The 19454-nt window shown below is 50.7% G+C and overlaps 2 protein-coding genes across 2 annotated transcripts in view; one reads left to right on the top strand and one right to left on the bottom strand.

Moving 5' to 3' along the window:
* Positions 1-8536: 8536 nt before the first annotated feature.
* On the top strand, positions 8537-10774 carry KLHDC9 (kelch domain containing 9). The gene is made up of 4 exons (XM_002715213.5): positions 8537-9205; positions 9812-9971; positions 10063-10261; positions 10522-10774. Exons 1-4 carry the CDS (start codon positions 8679-8681, stop codon positions 10686-10688), a joined length of 1053 nt encoding a protein of 350 aa, XP_002715259.2. The 5' UTR covers positions 8537-8678; the 3' UTR covers positions 10689-10774.
* Positions 10775-10998: 224 nt separating this feature from the next.
* The window catches only part of PFDN2 (prefoldin subunit 2), a 17472-nt gene continuing 9016 nt past the window's right edge, over positions 10999-19454 (bottom strand). Inside the window, exons 2-4 of the mRNA XM_002715209.5 lie at positions 12711-12799; positions 12483-12606; positions 10999-11302 (exon numbers count right to left, since the gene is read on the bottom strand). Coding sequence (XP_002715255.1) covers positions 11126-11302; positions 12483-12606; positions 12711-12799 — 390 coding nt within the window. The 3' untranslated portion in view covers positions 10999-11125. The remainder of the gene's footprint in view (positions 11303-12482; positions 12607-12710; positions 12800-19454) is intronic.

Raw genomic sequence — 19454 nt, 5'->3', positions numbered from 1 at the left:
GCTCAGCAGGTCAGAACAGGTGCGTCTCCGGGGGCCGGGCCTGGCACGGAGACTCAGCAGCCACCGCCCCCACGGCCTGGGCTGGCTAATGGGCGCCAAGGAGGGAGGGAGGAGGGAAGGACCTAATGTGGGTTGTGGGATCCCATCCTCGGCTTCAGGCTTCACCCATGCATGTGTGGAAGGGGCTCTGAAGGGGGAGGCGAGGGCATAGAGATGGGGGGAGATGTTGGGTGTCTCAGAGAGGGAGGCATTGGGCCAGGCCAGGATAAACAGGGCAAGGCCCTTGTGGGTGGGAAGGAACCCAAGCATCCCACACTCCAGCCAGGCTTGCTGCCTCCTGGGGGTCTTGACAAATTCCCCAGTCTCCTGGAGGGGCTCAGATTTGGAGCTCTAGGATCAGAGATGGCCAGGACTGAGATCCCAGCGGTACTAACCCATATACTTCCTCCTTTAGATGAGAGAACTGAAGCCGAGAAAAGGAAAGGGACACACAGCTTAGAGCCACAGCTTGCTCAGATGGCGCTGTCCCTGAGGTAGGCAGCTGGGTCAGAGACCTCTGAGAAAGAGTTTAAGTGACGCCCCTCCCACCCCAATCCGGCCCCAGTCCTATATAAGAGAGGCCAACTGACTGACGAATGCCCACCACTCCATCAGCTGCACCTGCCCTGCCAGAATCCTGCACCCCTTTTCTAGCTGACCTCAAATGCCACGGCTCCCAGGAAGCCTTCTCCGCTCCTCCCACCCAGAATTAATCTTCCTTTCTCTTCCATTCTTCCTCAGTCTTTGCAAGTCCCTTTATTATAGCATATGCACTCGTAATTTGTGCACATCTTATCTCCTTAATTAAATTGTAAGCTTCAATTCGAGAAACATTGATTGAGACCTGCTGTGTGCCAGGGATTCAGTAAATCTGTTCAAGTGAGGGGCAAGATGAGATTCATGGTCTGTGAACTCTCTGCAAGTTGCTTTATAATCTTTTCAGTCACACATGCTGGGACAGTCCAGAGCACCCCACTGGAATGTGACACATTTTCATTAAAGTCAAGAATTTCTGAATAAACCAGTGTTGGCATGGCAAGGTGGTGAGGTAGGGTCCGTAAAGCAGAGATCTTAACCTGGGTTGCAACCTGGACTTTAACTCTGTCTCTGGACCGTGACCCCAGATCTGGCTCTAGGTCCCAACTCCCAACAGTGACATGGTAGAGGCTCTATTTTTTTTGGGGGGTGCTATTTTCAGTAGGTCAGGGAGTCTCAAGAGCCAAGCAGGACACCACGAGTCCCCTGTTTCTCTCCACCTCCACCTTGGCAAACCCCTTCCCCTCTTCAGGGCTCAGGTCCCCACCTCTGCCAGGGGAACTGCCCCACCCCGATGCTGCTTTGAGATCCACTCTGGTAGGGGCGGAGTAGGGCCGGGGGAATGGGAGGGAGAAGCATCCTGTGTTATAATTATAATTATCGCACCTTGGATCCTATCACCTGCTTTCAGAGGAGCTCCTCTCCTTCCCACGGATTCACCCCTCCGGGTACAGGAAACCACAGGAGAAACTGAGGCACAGGGGTGGGAAAGCCGTTCAGTCGGTCTTCTTCCGCCTTTCCATTCACAACAGACCCCTCCCAGCAAAGCGCTGGAGGAGACCCTCAGCCCTGCCAATTGGAGCCCTGGCAAGCCCGGTGTAGAGGCAGACACTCCCACAGGTGGTGTTGCAGCAACGGCCATGCCCGTTTTCAAGGGTGTGTTTAGGTCCTGGTAAGCACCAGAGGTGGCTCTGAAGTGCGGGCCTGAGAGAGAGCTGCCAGGTCAGGTAGCCACCCCATACTGAGGTGGAGAGCTCTCTCCTCTCACAAACACCTATGTCCAAATCCTGTCCCCTCGTTCCCTCCATCCTGTTTATCTCCCAAGCGCCCTGCTTTTGGGGCAATACGCTCCCATCTTTATGCTTTTCCTACCCTCTTCTGGGTTGAAGCCTGGAGAAGGCACATTCTGTGGCTGGGGAGGCAAGAAAATGTTGGTTGGGACAGATTTTCAAGACCACTGCCTGTGTCTCGGGTTCAGCTCTTTCTTACAGTCAATGCCCATTCCCCTCATGCCTCACTACCTTCCCTCCTCCCACCTACATTCTGGGCCCTAAGAATAGAAGCCATTCAAGCCACGGTGGCATCTGTGGCATGAGTGTTTGTCTGAGTGGCATCACTGGGTGCACGCCTGCTTGCAGGCGTTCATTCAACATTTAGCGAGTACCTCCATCATGTGCCCCACCCGTGTCTCTATAGGTGCACATGCCCTGCACACACACAGGGCTGCCTGCGTGCATAACTGTGGATGTTCATTATTGCAAGTGCCCAAGCATCCGCTTATACCCATCTGTCCCCATGACAGGCTGCACACCTCAGCCAAACCGGTCGGAGTGGGTTGTGCTGAAATTTTTGTTTGTGTCAATGGGGCTTGGCGATGAGTCAGGGAGGGGTAAGGATGGGCGGAGTGGTGTGGGGGAGAAGAAGAGTGAGAGTGAGGGTCAGACTGAGTGAGCGGGGGAGGGAGTGGGTACAGTGGGAAGGGCTGGGAGGTGGGGTGTTAGGAAGGTGAGTTAGGGGCAGGAGGCCGTGAGAGCTCCTTGGTGAGTGACATTCTGTTCGCCTGACCTGTAGTAAGATTCCCAGGTCAAAAAAGAGCCAGAGGTTTGGGGGAGACCCTTGGGCTTTGGGAGAAAGGAGAACGAATGATAAATCAGAACTATGACCCATTTTCATACAGCTCTGTCTGCGTGGTAGGTTCACTGCCTTGGTTTCTGTCGTTTGTGCAGATGGGTTTCAGGGATCTGAGATGGGACTGGATCCAATCACCCAGGACGATGTAGCAGTGCTTCCAAGTCACTGCTCCTGCTCCTCCCTAGACTGCTCCCCACCCATGGCGGAGTGGAGAGACCCCCCTCTGCAACACAGAGGCTCCAGCTGCTTTCCTCCAAGCTGCTGCTTCACTGTACCCAGTAGCAGATCGGTGGCATCTTGTTTGCCAGGAGATTCCATCCAGACATAGCCGTGTGCAGTGTCGCTCTTGTCTGCCTATCCTGCCGGCCCACTGGTTCCCCAATACCTTTCCCTATCCTTTTAGGGCAACTCTTTTTTCTGGTTGCCTAACAGCGCTAGGAGCTCAGAGGAGGGATCTGCGTGTTCCTCTAGGGCCTTAAACCAGGGACGGAGGGAGCCACGCAGGGAAGGAGGTGGCTGCGCACACGGCACGGTTGGGTCCTACTTCTCGGTGGGCTGAATTGTGTGCTCTCACCCCATGAACTGCTCTACCACAAAATCGAGGACCAGAGCGTGGGATAAGAGACAAAGGCCTTCATTTTTGGCCCTGTGTCTCTGGGTGGGCTGGCACAAAAGTGCCAGAAGAAAGCTCTTGGAATAGGTCCTAACTGGTACAGGATGCATCCTAGCTGGTCCTAGCTGGTCCAGAAGCCCTCGTGGAAATCAGAGTCCTCCAAGTGGTGACCATAGCAGCGGAGGACACAGCAGCAGGTGGTAAGAGACAAACCTAGGGGGGCAACCTGGTGAGAGAACAGATTCTACCGAGGACCCCGGGCGTACTCCTCTCCATTTTCTCCATCCCCATGCTCAGCCACAGAAAAGAGCGAGGCTCCTCCCAGGCAGCCTACTTGTTGGGCAACATGGAAGCAGCCCCCAGGGGCCAGCCCAGCCTGCAGAGTCTGCACTACCAGAGGCACCTTCAGGTGACATCAGTCCTCAGGAACTTTTCACACTGTGGTCTCCACGCACCTGGCTTGGATGCTGAGGGTGTGGTTCTCCTGCAAACCAAAAACTGCCACTTAACTGACCTGAGCTCCTGCCACCACACGACTCAGCTCCTGCAGCGAAAGCCTTCTGAGGCTCCACCATCAAACCCTAGCCTTGGACCTGGCAATGGGGTACTAGGATGGTTGCAGAGCTCACAATACAGGGCTGTGGGGGAAGAAAGAGACCATGAGACACAGGGGCTCTGAGAAGCCTGGAAGAGATGGGAGCTTAGGAGGTGGGGCAAGTGCTAAAAGGATGCTGAGGGAAGAGAGGAAGGAACTGGAAGACAGCAGAGAGGGGCAGAAGCTGAGGGGACACAAGCGGGTAGCGAGAACTGGAGGGAATGAAGTAGGAAATTGGGGTTCTACTTTGAGAGCAAATGTTCTTTTGAGGTTTACTAGCATAATCTTCCTTCTCTGTGTCCCAGGAGTATCCATCTCTCCATCTTGTAAGCCCTAAGTTCCTCTTTTCTCTCCCTACTAAGACCCCAAAGTCACTCCAGTCCTGCAGCTCCACTCTGCTACCATCATTAGTGCTCAGGGCTCGGCAGGCAGGCGTGCAGCTGCCTTGGCTGGAGGTCAGGATGTGGTGCAGTTCTAGAGGCGCCCTAGTCCCTGTGCCCCAGGCTCTCACTGCCTGGCCATGGAAAGCCAAGGCCTGATCTCCCACTTCCCGGGGTCCCCCAGGCCCTGCCGCAGCTCCCATGGCATCTGGAGATTTGGACCCTGTCCCGCACCGGTTAGTTTTTGGTCCCAGAGACAGTGAAGTTGGCTGTCTGTGATCTGAGGATGGAAGCAGCAAGCCCCAGTCTCTGGGAGAAGCAGGAGGTGGAAGCCAAGTAGAGCATGCCCCTGACTCCCTTCTGAGCATCTGGGACCACACCTCCTAAGATACGGAAGTGGCGTAAGAGAAAGGCTATGGACCTGAATGCATGGCAAGAGCGCCTTGCCAGTGATAATTAGCAAGGTTGGAAGCACTGGTCCATGAGTTGTAAGGCGAGAGGAATGAGACTGGACTCTAACCTCCCCTTACTTCTCTTCCCAGGTCCAGGTCTCTATATAGTAAGTTTCTGTGGGGAAACTCTACTCCCCGAGGAGGTCTCATATATTGAAGCTCACTCAGATCCTCATCAATATTCTAGATCATATGACTATGCCAAGGGACCCCAAACTGATGCTATAGTTCTAGTATGTGGCCAAAAGGAAGAAGACCGGCCACAAAGCTCCTTGCGCTCATTCTGTTCAGCAGAGAAACAAGGGCAGCAACCCAGTGAGAGCAACCTAAAAGTCAAGAGGGTGAGAGACAGGTCTGCAGACACAGTGAGCAGATGGAAATGTGGAGACAGAAAGATACATTAGGGGAAAAAGAAGCTGTGTAGACACGTAGACACACACACACACACACACACACACAGTCACCAAAAGGGGAAAAATTCGGAGACGAAGTAGCTGAGACAATCTGAAACAGACAGACAGACCAAGAGAGAAATTTCTGGATGTCTACTTGCCAACTGCCAGGATCACTTAGACATTTTTCTCTTCTGCCCTCAGTTCTCACCACTCAACAATGACCCAGTGACACTTTCTCACTCAACACTGCCAAGTCTCAACAATGCAATTTCCTCTCCACTCTTATTCCACCCCTATCACTGTCTACCTTGCCTGACCCCACTCCCCTCCACCTTAAGGCCGCTTACAACTCCACTTTTCTCTCAGACTTCGAGCTCACAGTCAAGGGAGCTCTCAAGAGCTGGGCTCTTGCTTTTTTCCCCTGGTCTTTCCTCTTTCATGTTTGGCCATGTCCATGTTCTGGCTGAGATAAAGCAGTCAAAATTGGGGCCAGGATGGCAGGGGGCCAGGAAGTCAAGAGGCCAGAATGAGCTGTGGGAGAAATGCAGAATGGTCAGAGGACCATAGAGGAAGAGCCAGAAAGAGGGCCTGAAAGATGGGACAGCCTGGGAGACAAAGCCAGGAGGAACTGTGGGAGTTCTGAAAATGTGACCAAGACCCCTGTATATGCTGAACAGTGCTGTGCACCAGGAGAAAACAAAGGTAAGGGAGGGAGAACACAGAGTTAAGAGTCTCATGGGGGCCGGCGCTGTGACATAGCGGGTAAAGCCTATAGTGTCAGCATCCCATATGGGCACTGGTTCAAGTCCCAGCTGCTCCACTTCCGATCCAGCTTTCTGCTATGGCTTGGGAAATCAGTGGAAGATGGCCCTACACCTGTGTGGGAGACTCTGAAGAAGCTCCTGGCTTTGGATCGGCACAGCTCCAGCTGTTGGAGCCAACTGGGGAGTGAACCAGCGGATGGAAGACCTCTCTCTCTCTGTAACTCTTCCTCTCCTTCTCTCTTTGTGTAACTCTTGACTTTCAAATAAATAAATAAATCTTTGTATTTACTTATTTAATTTTTTTATAAATAGTCTCGTGAAGATCCGAGGCACAGACAAGGATTTCAGGCTGAGACAGCCATCAAAGGTTGGGAAGCTGGGCTCCAGAGATCCTTGCTTGCTACCAATGGCCAGCTGAGATGCACTCACAGGGTCATGTCAGGATTATGAGACTTCCCAGTGGCTCTGCCCTTGCCCCCACTCCTGGGCACAGGCCCTTCCTGGATATTATTAGCAAGTGCAAGTTGGTGCAGTGGACCAGAAGCTCTGCCTGCCCTTCTCCACGTCTCTCACACCTTTCTCTCAGATCTATCCTTTGCTTTATCTCAATAACCCTTCCATGTGTGTTCCATCGATAGGGTCGTTAAAGAAGACTTCAGATGCCACCTGAAGTCTCTCGAAGGGCATAAAGGATGTGTCTGTCACACAAGTGCAGATTGGCTGGTTTTCTTTCTTCCTCTCAGTCTCGCTTTTCTGCTTCTAAAATATGGGCTTGGTTCAAACTAACCAAGGGAGGTCGGAGGCCTGGCAGCTCCTCTCCCTGGTCTAGGGTTGGCGTAGCAATGGACAGATGCCTGTAGGTGCTGAGCAGGATTGGAGGAGGTACAGCCAAGGAGTATGTGAGGCTCAGGCTTCATGACCAAATGAGATGGCTACCACTAAGGACTCAGAGTCAGAGTGGAAGCTGGGAAAGGCCGGAGAGGCCCTTGGGCTGGGGAGTTCCCATTTCTATCCAGGAGAGGCAGAAAATGAGAATCTGGCAGAACAGCCAAAGATGGGTATATAGGCCAATAAAGGTTAGGCAAAATGACCCCAATGTGCATGCACGCGCACACACACACACGCACACACACACCCTGGACAGTTTGTTGCCTAATCCTAGGAGTGTGAAAGATCTGAATCCAGCTGCTAGATTAGCCAGTGAGAAGCCTTGTGGAGAAAACTGGCTTTCAGATTTCATCCCAGGACATTGGAAGGTGGTGATTTTTTGATTTTTACCATGATCTTGGAAAACTGGGGATCCTCCTGCCTGTCAGACGCAGGGGAAGCTACATACTTTCAAAACGATGCTTTCAAAATGTTGCTTTTCATGCACAGACGTGAAACAGCTTCTGGTAACTGTACCTCCGGCCTGTACCCTCCCCACACTGTTTTCTTTGAAGACCAAGAGCTGGGATCAGACGGGGAACACCCTATCAGATCCCTGAATTACATGCCCAGTCTCACTACACACCTGGCTACTTTTTATGGCCTCAATTCTTGCATGATGCAGAGTAAGTTGATGGGTAGAAACCAAAAGCCAAAGCAGCAGTCCTCATTCCCACTTACAGCCCAGCCCTGGGAGGATGCAGATCTAATTTCTGCTCCATCCTAGCTATGTTAGGAGTAGAAATCTGTGCAGTTCCTTCTGCAGCTGAAACCCCTCAGCTTGGATCTGGGCCTCTTCACTCTTCACTGGCCCTGGAAGGGCAGAGTTAAAGTTCAAGGACCTGGCTTGAAGAAAAGGAAGATACGAGGGAGGGGCGAGAGTCTGTTTTTCTCACTCCTCCCCCATTTTACCCCCACCCAGCGTCTAAGGCTGGGCAGTTTCTGCCCGGATCTTATCAGGATCTCCCTGCCCTTAATCCTCAGTTCGACGCCCCAGTGCCTCAGTGTCCTTGTGTTGTGTGAACCTGAAGAGGCAAGACAAAATGAAGAATTACTCTTCCTGGGATTCGGCGGGAAAGTCCTACCGGGCTCAAGCATGCCCCCCGCGGGGACACTCCGACAGAGTACCCCGACAGGCTGGGTCCTACTACCCTCTAGTGGCCAGAGCTGACAGGACGCTCCCAAGCCATCAAACAGGAGGGGGAAGGTTGGTCAAGACACCTAAGCGATTTTACCAACAGTGTATTTTACAAACGAGAAAGCTGAGGAGGCCTAGAGAGAAGCAAACAGTAACCTGAGAGTCCACACACACAGTTCGGACTAGAACTTCAGTTACCAGTGCTCTGTCCACGTTCACTTCCTCACCCTCTGACTTCTGTTTCCTTTTCCCAGTTCATCCCTGGGAAGGTTAGAAATCCCAAAGCCAAAAGAACACCACCCCGCCCCCTCCCCGCCCGTGGAGCCACGTCCCCATCCTCAGGGTCATAATCTCACGTCTGGACAGGTGGATAGAGGGCTCTTCCGAGGAATTGGCAGCCCCTTGCCTTTCTGGGGTAAACGGTATTTCAGTCCTGTCGCCTCGGTGACGCCACTGTAAGATTCCGGGTAGCTACCCAGGTTCCCTGTCTCCATGGTAACCTGTGCTTTGCGACCTGCAGTTTGCAGCCGTCGCGCAGCAGCCCGCAGTGGTTGCTGGGCAACGGCGGAGCACCGGCGGCTGCAGGTTGGGACTGGGACACCGGCTGGTGTCTGGCTGGGAGGGGAGCCCTGGGAAGGCGAGGGGCCTGCCCCACCCTTGGAGAGACACACTCTGTGAGCTGCAGACCTTGCTGCCCTCCCCAGGCCCATGGCAGTGGCGGGGCCCCCACCTCAGGAGGGGAGCTCAGGTTGGGCCTGGCGGCCGGTGGCGCAGGATCCACTTCTAGCTCGAGGTTTCCATTCATGCACAGAACTGAGGGGACGGTTCTATCTGGTGGGGGGTCTCCTATCAGGAGTAGCCAGACAGCCCAGTAGCGATACGGTAGTCTTCGACCCAGCTGGGGGCCAAGTTGTGCGACTGGGAGCCCGGGGCAGCCCCTCACGCAGTCACCATGACGCAGCACCTGTGGGCGGGCGCTGGCTCTGCGTGGTGGGCGGCTGGGATGGGTCGCGCCGCCTGTCCACAGTGGCCGCCCTGGACACAGAGCGCGGAGTGTGGGAGTCGTGGACAGCGACCCCTGGCAACTGTCCCCCTGCCGGCCTCAGCAGTCATACCTGCACTCGCCTATCGGACCTAGAGCTGCGGGTGGCTGGCCGAGAGGGCGGTATCCGCACTCAGCGACGCTATGGAAGCATCTACACGTTAAAGCTGGACCCGGGGACCCACACCTATTGGTATGGCATCCCGAGCCCCAAAATCTTCCACCCTCCTTTTAGCTACACTCTGGGAAAACAAAACATGAATAAATCTCTCAGGGATCAGCACTCCTCCCACTCTGCCCCCCGGAATCTACCAGGTCTATGCTGAAGTTTCTTTTCTTTTTCCTTTTTTTTTTTTTTTTTTTTTTGACAGGCAGAGCTAGACAGTGAGAGAGACAGAGAGAAAGGTCTTTCTTTTCCATTGGTTCACCCCCAAAATGGCCGCCACAGCCGGCACGCTGCGGCCAGTGTACTGTGCCAATCCAAAGCCAAGATCCAGGTGCCTCCCCCTGGTCTCCCATGCAGGCTTAGGGCCCAAGCACTTGGGCCACAGCAGAGAGCTGGACTGGAAGAGGAGCAACCGGGACAGAATCCAGCGCCCCCAACCGGGACTAGAACCCAGATTAGCCTAGTGAGCTGCAGTGCCGGCCTACGCTGAAGTTTCTTTACAACAGGCGTTACTCTTCCTCTCATCAGGCTGACCCCACTACCCCGTGCCTTTCAGTACTTCCAAGAAGTACAGCACTTACATTTTCCAGAGTTCTCTTAGGATCTTAGGCCTGGATCTCTGCATATCCGCAGCTACAAGGAAGAAGACTGCCACACAGTCTCCCGCTCTGGCCACTGTGCAGCCCTGCTCCAAACCCCCGGGCCCCACCCACGCCATCAGCTACTGCTCTTTGGGGGCTGCAATTCAGCTGAACCAGAAGTAGCTGGGCACTGGAGTCACGGGAAGATTAAGGTATCACGGACTCACATCTTGCCTAGGGTGGAAGGGGGCTAAAGCTGGGACGCCCGGACCGCTTCAGACAGTCCCTTCTTTCTCCCCCAAGGAAGAACCGCCAGCCGCCCCGCATCTGACAGAACAGCTTGCAAGGCTCGTGAGCAGTGTGCGGGGGTCCCGGCAAGGGCCCCAGGGGCTGCGGCATCACTCATGTTCTGTGGTGGGGCCCTTTGCTGTGCTGTTTGGTGGAGAAACTCTGACCAGAGCTAGAGACACCATCTGCAACGACCTCTACATCTATGATACCCGTGAGACCTCAACTAACTGTTGAAGGAGGGAAAAGATGGAAAGATAGGAAGAACCTAAGACTACAAGAAAGAGGACGGGGTGGTGGGGGTAGGGAGGAGGAGAATTAGTTGACAGGTGTTAAAGGAGTGCTCAGAACATTAACCCTTTGAAGACACCAACAAATTAAGTGAGGAGAAAATTAAGCTCTGGTTGAGCTAAGAGCTCTGTGGGCAATAAAGTGCTGCTGTTGTAATAACCACCCTCTGCCCCTACCCAACAGGCCAGTCTCCTCCTCTGTGGTTCCATTTCTCCTGTGCAGACCGTGGGCTGAAACGTATGGGCCATCGCACTTGCCTCTGGAACGATCAGCTTTACCTGGTTGGGGGTTTCGGTGAGGATGGCAGGACAGCTACTGGACAGATTTGCATCCTGGATCTCTTTATCTAAGTGGTGCCAAGACACACCACAAAGCCTGTTTTACTGCAAACCAATAAAGTATTATCACCTCATCCCAAATGCTTATTAAATTTCAATCTGGGGGCAAACACTTGCCTCTAAATATTTTTGGGGGGAAGGGTAGAAATAGATACATCTTTATTTCCGAGGGAAAGGATAAAATATGGGACCTACTCTAATATTAAGGGCCATTAAAATTAAAATTAACCCAATGGAAATAAAAATCCACAAATCATGCTGTCCCAGACCTTACACAATTTACACCCTTAACTGGGAGAAAGTTTCAGGCTACAGCTAAGCATTATGACCAAACCATTTAATTAACAAAAAATATTACAATAGCAGAGAAAATAATAATAATAACAACAATAAAGAGAATTAGAAGAAGCAGGAGTCAGGGTAGAAAAAAAATGCAAAGGCCTTGGTCCCTAGGAGACCAACACTCCAGCTGAGCTGGCCTTAGCCCCAGCACCTTCTGAGTTTTCCTTGGCTGCTGGCTTCTCATCTTCCCCCATGAGACGAATGTTGTGTTTTTCCCGGAACTCATTTAGTTCTTTTCCCTTTGCCTGAAGCTGCTGTGTCAGTGTCTCAATGATCTTCTGTATCTAGAGGGCAAAGCAACAGGAATTATGCAAGGACTTCAGGATTCCCTTACCCCACCTGGAATAGACGATGGTTGAGGGAAATGAAGATGACATGTCTAACCTTACCTTAAACAAGTATTAGTAGTGCAGCCCAGACTAATAGAAGTTATCCTTTCTCAAATACAGTGGCTTAGAAACTTTAATGTATAGACGACTCACCTGAGGGCATTCCCAAAGTTCTGATTCAGAGGGTCCAGGACAAGATCCAAGAAACTATTTTAAACTAATCCTTCAGGGGAGCTGGCATCCGGCCCAGTGTCTGACACTGGCGCACCTAGGGTCGATTCAGCTCCTGACCCCACCTTCCTATGAATGCAGACCTGGGAGGCAGCAGTGATGGTTTAAGCAGCTGGGTTCCTGCCACCCAAGTGGGAAACCTGGATTGAATTCCTGGCCCTTGGCTTCAGTTCAACACCTCAGCTGTTGTGGGCATTTGGGGAATGGACCAGTGGAAGGGAGTTCTGTCTCATGAACAAATACTAACTGATGAATAAATTAGTCCTTTACGTGATTTTGATTCAGGTATCCAGGGACTACGTGAGAACTGCTCTAACCTCTTTCACCCAACTCAGCCAAGTAATAAACAGCCCATGAAAGGGACACAAAGCCAGCAACTCCTCTAAGAGTTTACCTAGCATAGCATAAAGAACATAGGCTTAAAAGCTATTTATGCTGTATTTTTTTAAAGATTTATTTATTTATTTGAAAGGCAGAGTGACAGGGAGTGAGCAAGCCAGAGGGAAAGAGATTGAGATTTTCCAGACATTGGTTCACTCCCCAAATGGCCACAATGATCGGGGCTAATCCGGGCCAAAGCCAGGAGCCTAGAACTTTACTCAGGTCTCCCACATGGGTAGCAGGAGTCCAAGTACCTGGGCCACCTTGTGCTGCTTTCCCAGGTGCATTAGCAGAGAGCTGGATGGGAAACAGCTTCAGGGACTCAAACCAGTGCTCTAGTAGGGGATGCCAGCATTACAGGTAGCAGTTTAGCTCACTGCGCCAAAGCTCTGGCCTAAATTTATGCTGTTTTCAACAGAAATTTTATACAGTCTTTCCTCTACTATATTTCCTAACTCCCTGGCCTTCCCATCTTCCTTACCCCTTTACTGCCCAAACCTTCTCCTCCCAGATTCTTGTTTACCTGCTCCTTATTGTTTTCCAAGGCAGGCAGCACCTCTTTGACAGTCCGCTCCACCAGCACTCCTCCAACCATGCGGTAGCACTTGCGAGTTTCATCTACTTCCTTCAGTGTATCGATCACTAGGCTGGGGTAGGAGGACAAGAGGAGACCAAAACTCTCAGTCCCACCCTACTGCAGCCCTCCCTTCACAAAAGGGCCCAACCAACCGCTTCTCCCTGCCTTTCTCACCTGTGCTCATTCAACTCCATCTCCAGCTCAGCTGCTTTGGATGCCAGGCCCCTCTGTTCCTGCCGAAGGCGGTTAAAGCCGGCAATTACCTAAGGTGAGAGAGAGAGAGAGGAGATAGAAGAGAGTATAGTGGAAATGCTGGAGGATCAGGACAGGACATAGGATGGCAAATTTTACAATGGTGGTAGTGGACACATACTTTGGATAAAGAGTAGAACTCAAGCTTGCGGGCCCGGCGCTGTGGTGCAGCGGGTTAACGCCCTTGCCTGAAGCGCTAGCATCCTATATGGGCGCCGGTTCTAGTCCCGGCTGCTCCACTTCCAATCCAGCTCTCTGCTATGGCCTGGGAAAGCAGTAGAAGATTGCCCAAGTCCTTGGGCCCCTGCACCCGCGTGGGAGACCTGGAAGAAGCTCCTGGCTCCTGGCTTTGGATCGGTGCAGCTCTGTCTCTACCTCTCTCTGTAACTCTTTCAAATAAATAAATAAATAGAACTCAAGCTTGCAATTTCTAACTTAAGTCCATCTGGAATTCCATTCACCAAACACTGATTGAGTGCCTACTGTGGAGATATTTGCTAGGCACTGGGGCATTTAACAGAGTAGATTTGGCCTCTGACTTCTTGTGGCTTATAGTTTTAAAGGAGTAGCATAGGGACAGGAGCAGCGAACTACTGGAGTACCTCCAGGGGAGCCTAGACTTGCACAGGTAACAGGACTCGCAGGCAGGGCACTGCAGTTAGTAACTACTGTTTGAGCCTGCCTAGTGTCCTTACCCCATTCATTGGGGAACTGCCCCTTATTAACTCCATGGGGCAACTAATCACAGGACCCTTGTTCTTAGGGCATGACTTATTTTATGCTAGATCTCTACAAGAATTCAAATGTTGGGTAAGGACAAATAGGTACAGAAGGCAGTTGGAGCTAAGATATGTGTTGGTTCTTTTCTTTTTTTAAAGATTTATTTATTTATTTGAAAGTCAGAGTTACACAGAGAGAGGAGGAGAGGCAGAGAGAGAGAGAGAAATCTTCCATTTGCTGGTTCACTCAACAAATGGCCGCAAAGGCTGGAGCTGGGCCGATCCAAAGCCAAGAGCTAGGAGCTTCCTCTGGGTCTCCCAAGCGGGTGCAGGGACCCAAGGAGTTGGGCCATCTTCTTCTGCTTTCCCAGGCCACAGCAGAGGGCTGGATTGGAAGTGGAGCAGCTGGGACTCAAACCAGTGCCCATGTGGGATGCCAGCACTGCAGGCAGCAGCTTTACCCACTACACCACAGTGTCAGCTCCAGTACTGGTTCTTTACAGATGTCTTTCCATTCCTATTCCTAGGCTCCTAAAGCTACCCCAGTTCTTGAACTTCATTCAATCTAGTTATTTAGTCTTTGTTTTCATTATGTCCAATTCTGTGAACTACCTGCTTCAAAACAAATTGTATTACAAGTCTGTTTCTGAAGCCTATACCACTAACACATGTCTTCACTTATGCCTGAAGGACAAAGAACTGGTGGCAGGGACTGGTGCTGTGGTGCAGCAGGTTCAAGACCTGGCTGCTCCACTCTGATCCAGCTCCCTACTAAGGTGCCTCAGAAAGCAGTGGAAGATGGCCCAAGTACATGGGTCTCTGCACCCACGTGGAGACCTGGAAAAAGCTCCTGGCTGCTGGCTTTGGACTGGCCCAGCCCTGGCCATTGTAGCTGTTTGGGGGGTGAACCAGCTGATGGAAGATCTCTCTCTCTCCCTGTCTCTGTAACTCTGCCTTTCAAATAAATAAGTTTTTTTAAAGTTTTATTTATTTATTTATTTATTTATTTATTTTGACAGGCAGAGTGGACAGTGAGAGAGAGAGACAGAGAGAAAGGTCTTCCTTTTTGCCGTTGGTTCACCCTCCAATGGCCACCACGGCCGGCGCGCTGCGGCCAGCGTACCACGCTGATCCGATAGCAGGAGCCAGGTGCTTATCCTGGTCTCCCATGGGGTGCAGGGCCCAAGCACTTGGGCCATCCTCCACTGCCTTCCCGGGCCACAGCAGAGAGCTGGCCTGGAAGAGGGGCAACTGGGAAAGAATCTGGCGCCCCGACCGGGACTAGAACCTGGTGTGCCGGCGCCGCAAGGCAGAGGATTAGCCTATTGAGCCACGGCGCCAGCCTCAAATAAATAAATCTTAAAACAAACTGGTGGCAGAAGGAAGAGAGAAGGGCTAAACAGGCACAAGAAATAACATGTAAAGTCCCGGAGAAGTCATTACTACCTGTACATGCTCCTACTTCCCCAGAAGCTGAGCCGAGAACAAAGGCTGAGTGTGAAAACCTGTCTAGGTCCTAATACCACTACCACCATCACTTCCCACATGGGGTTCTGATGAGTTCTGAAATAAAAATATCAGAGGAAAGTAGCAGATGTCATGAGGAAACAAAATTTGGTGGGGGACGTTGTTGTGGCACAGCAGGTTAAGTTGCTGCTGAGAATACCAACATCCCATATAGGAGTGTCCATTTGAATCCCGGCTTCTCCATTTCTGATCCAGCTCCCTAGCCTGTGAAAGCAGTGCAAGATGAACTAAGTACTTGGGCCCCTGTCATCCATGGGAGGCCCGGACAGAGTTCCTGGCTCCTGGCTTCAGCCTAGCCCAGCCTCTGGCCAGGGTGACCATTTGAGGAGTAAAGCAACAAATGGAAGATCTCTTCCTTTCCCTCTATCACTCTGCCTTTCAAATAAATCAATCTTAAAAATCAAAAAAACATGGCCGGCGCCGCGGCTCACTAGGCTAATCCTCTGCCTAGCGGCGCCGGCACACCAGGTTCTAGTCCCGGTTGGGGCGCCGGATTCTGTCCCGGTTGCCCCTCTTCCAGGCCAGCCCTCTGCTGTGGCCAGGGAGTGCAGTGGGGGATGGCCCAGGTGCTTGGGCCCTGCACCCCATGGGAGACCAGGAAAAGCACCTGGCTCCTGGCTCCTGCCATCGGATCAGCGCAGTGCGCCGGCCGCAGCACGCCGGCCGCGGTGGCCATTGGAGGGTGAACCAACGGCAAAGGAAGACCTTTCTCTCTCTGTCTCTCTCTCTCGCTGTCCACTCTGCCTGTCAAAAAAAAAAAAAAAAATCAAAAAAACATGAAGCTCAGAGACAACAGGCCAGATTTCAAGTTCTGCACTGACCTCTTATTGGCCCCTTGGCTTTAGACAGGCATTTAACCCTACAGCTCTCAACCTTGGTTACATGTTAGAATCTGGAGATTATTCAGAAAACTTGAATAGTGGAGCCTTAGAAAAACTACACAATCAGTGGGAATAGGGTACAGGCCTTGGTATCTCCAACATACTTCGTACACTCAGAATTGACAACCACTGGGTTATCCTCTTTGAGTGTTAGTTTTCTCACCTGTAAAATGTGGATAATGATCCCACCTTCAAACAGTTTTTATATCATGTGAATCAAAAGTATGAAATGGTTATGTGACCAATAATGTACATTAATTTCTCTCATGGCCTTCTCTCCAAATCCGGAAGCGTCCCCTAAGGCTGCTTTGGTCATCTGAGCCATAGACCTGTTCATTCAAACCACTGCCAAATCTCACTCTAATGCACATCATCTCCAGTCTCATTGCCAGAAACTTTGCCGTGGTATTGATGAACCACATCAGCTTTCTAGGGGCCTTTATCTCTAGCTTTCTCTCTGCAAGGGTAAATATTCAGTTAATTTAATCCAAGTGGCTGACCTGGATGTACCACCCCCTACATCCCTTCTACTGGCCAATAAACCAAGAACTGTTCATCCTGGCAATTTGATCCCTTCTCCCATCCATCGTCCCTTCATCAGAATGCACTGATCCATTCCTTTCACCAGGTTTGGACAGTGCAAGTTCATCTTGCACTGCTTTGGAAATCTGATTCATCCACAAGGAATTTTTTCTTCACCTTCATTGTCTACAGCAAAACCACTAAATTCATAGTTACCTTTTTCTCCACTATCAATATTCCAGGTAAAAATAATTTCATCTAAGAAATCCACCTTTTGGTTCTATATTGTTAAACACATTAGTGAAATCAGCCTAAGTTATTGCCTTGAGCCTAAACTTATTGTTCTTAGTAAGAATGTACTTTTTGAGAATGGCTCTGAGGTGTAGCAGGTAAAGCTGCCGTCTGCAGTGCCGGCATCCCATGTGGGTGCCAGTTTGAGACCTGGCTGCGCCACTTCAGATGCAGTTCTCTGCTATGGCCTGGGAAAGCAGCCGCAGATGGCCCAAGTGCTTGGGCCCTTGTACCTGCATGGGAGACCCAGAAGAAGTTCCTGGTTCCTGGCTTCATATCAGACAAGCTCTGGCCGTTGCAGCCATCTGGGGAGTGAACCAGTAGATGAAGATCTCTTTCTGCCTCTGCCTCTACATCTCTGTAACTGCCTCTCAAATAAATCCATAAATCTTAAAAAGAGAGAGAATCTACTTTTCAACTACCATTTTTTTTTAAGATTTTTATTTATTTATTTGACAGGTAGAGTTACAGTGAGAGGGAAAGAGAGAGAAAGGTCTTCCTTCCATTGGTTCACTCCCCAAATGGCCGCCATGGCCGGCACTACGCCGATCTGGAGCCAGGAGCCAGGTGCTTCTTCCTGGCTTTCCATGCAGGTACAGGGGCCCAAGCACTTGGGCCATCCTCCACTGCCCTCCCAGGCCACAGCAGAGAGCTGGCCTGGAAGAGGGGCAACTGGGACTAGAACCCAGGCGCCCATATGGGATGCCGGTGCCACAGGTGGAGGATTAACCAAGTGAGCCATGTTGCCAGCCCCTCAACTACCAATTTAAGGTTTTTTTTAAAATATGTTTATTTTTAATTGAAAGGCAGAACTATAGAGAGAGGAGAGATCCTCTATTCTCTGGTTCACTACCCAAATGGCTGCAATGGCTGGACCTGGGCTGATCCAAAGCCAGGAACCAGGAACTTTTTTTTTTTTTTTTTAAGATTTATTTATTTGAAAGACAGAGTTACAGAGGGAGGTTCACTGGTTCACTTCCCAGATGGCTGCAACGGCCAGAGCTGAGCCAATCGGAGCCAGGAGCTTTTTGCGGGTCTCCCACACAAGTGCAGGGGCCCAAGGACTTAAGCCACCTTCTACTGCTTTCCCAGGCCATAGCAGAGAGCTGGATTGGAAGAGGAGCAGCCAGAACAAGAACTGGTTGCCCATATGGGATGCCAGCACTTCAGGCCAAGAATTTAACCTGCTGCTGCCACAGCGCTGGCCCCATGAACCAGGAACTTCTTATGGGTCTCCCACATGGGTGCAGGGGTCCAAGTACTTGCACCATCTTCCACTGCTTTCCACGCCATACATAAGCAGAGAGCTGAATTGGAAGAGGAGCAGCCAGGACACAAACTGGCGCCCTTATGGGATGCTGGAGCTGCAGGCAGAGGCTTAACCTACAAGGCCACAGTGATGGTCCTTTTTTTTTTTTTTTCTGACAGGCAGAGTTAGACAGTGAGAGAGAGACAGAGAGAAAGTTCTTCCTCCCGTTGGTTCACCCCTCAAATGGCCACTATGGCTGGCACGCCCCAATCTGAAGCCAGGAGCCAGGTGCTTCTCCTGGTCTCCCATGTGGGTGCAGGGCCCAAGCACCTGGGCCATCCTCCACCGCACTCCCAGGCCACAACACAGAGCTGCACTGGAAGAGGAGCAACCGGGACAGAACCAGCACCCCGACCAGGACTAGAACCCTGGGTGCCGGCGTTGTAGGCAGAGGATTAGCCTAGTGAGCTGCGGCGCCAGTTCACATTTGTTCTTTCAACTCACTCCCCACACCATGGACAAGTGATCTAAAATGTCAATCTAACAATATTACTCCTATGCCCCAAACCTTCAACAGTTCCTGATGCTCATAGGATAAAACCCAAACTCCTCAATATGGTATAAAAAACAAAAAAACAAAAAAAAAAACCTCTATTATAGAGACCTGATCTCCAAGCAGTCCTTCCCTCCATATCTTAATTCCACACTCTCACTATCTTAAGTCACTAGTAGTTTCCCTGTTTGCCTAATAACTTGCTGTAAGGCATTTACTTAGAAGCTTCACCTTACTTGGTATACTTTCCCAAGCTTCTTTCATTCCATTTTTCTACCTAACTCTGCTTCTTTCTTTTCCTTTATATTTCTTTTATTTACTAGAAAGGCAGAGAGAAAGAGAGCTTCCATCCACTGGTTTACTGTCCAAGTGCCTGAAACAGCCAGGGCTGGGCTAGGCTAAATCTAAGAACTAGAGACTCCATCCAAGTCTCCTGAATGGGTGGCAAGAGCTAGGAAGTCCATCCAGGTCTCCTGATGGGAGTGTGTGGCAGGGACTTAGGTACTGGAACCATCGCCTGTTGTCTCTCAGGCAAAAAGCTGGAATGGAAAGCATAGCTGGGACTCAAACTCAGGCACTATAATGGAGTCCCAACTGCTGTGCCAAACACCTACCCCCTCCAATTATTTCTTAAGATTTCAACTTAGAGTCTCCTAAGAAGCAGTTTTGGCCATCCTCCCACTTCTGCATATTAACGCCTTCTATGTGGTCACATATACATACATATCATTTAAATTTTTTTTGTTGAAAAATTTCCATTTACTTATTTTTACTTATTTTTTTAAAGTTTCCATTTAACATTGTTATTTTGCACTCTCCAGCCTTTCTATTCTTGTTATCTTCTTTGAAAATGCTAAATTTGCAAATGTAAATTTATTTTATAAAATTTTTAAAATTTTATAAAATTTTAATTTAGTTTTATTT

Source organism: Oryctolagus cuniculus, chromosome 7 (genome assembly GCF_964237555.1).
Source record: "Oryctolagus cuniculus chromosome 7, mOryCun1.1, whole genome shotgun sequence".
Classification (NCBI taxonomy): domain Eukaryota; kingdom Metazoa; phylum Chordata; class Mammalia; order Lagomorpha; family Leporidae; genus Oryctolagus; species Oryctolagus cuniculus.
This window is presented reverse-complemented; position numbering and strand designations above follow the sequence as displayed.

What these genes read in the sequence shown, in the direction of transcription:
- KLHDC9 (XM_002715213.5), top strand. Translation starts at nt 8,679, where the DNA reads ATGGCAGTGGCGGGGCCCCCACCTCAGGAGGGGAGCTCAGGTTGGGCC. An exon ending in CCGGGGACCCACACCTATTG is followed by an intron (nt 9,206 to 9,811) that starts GTATGGCATCCC and finishes GCATATCCGCAG; the next exon opens with CTACAAGGAAGAAGACTGCC. An exon ending in GGAGTCACGGGAAGATTAAG is followed by an intron (nt 9,972 to 10,062) that starts GTATCACGGACT and finishes TTCTCCCCCAAG; the next exon opens with GAAGAACCGCCAGCCGCCCC.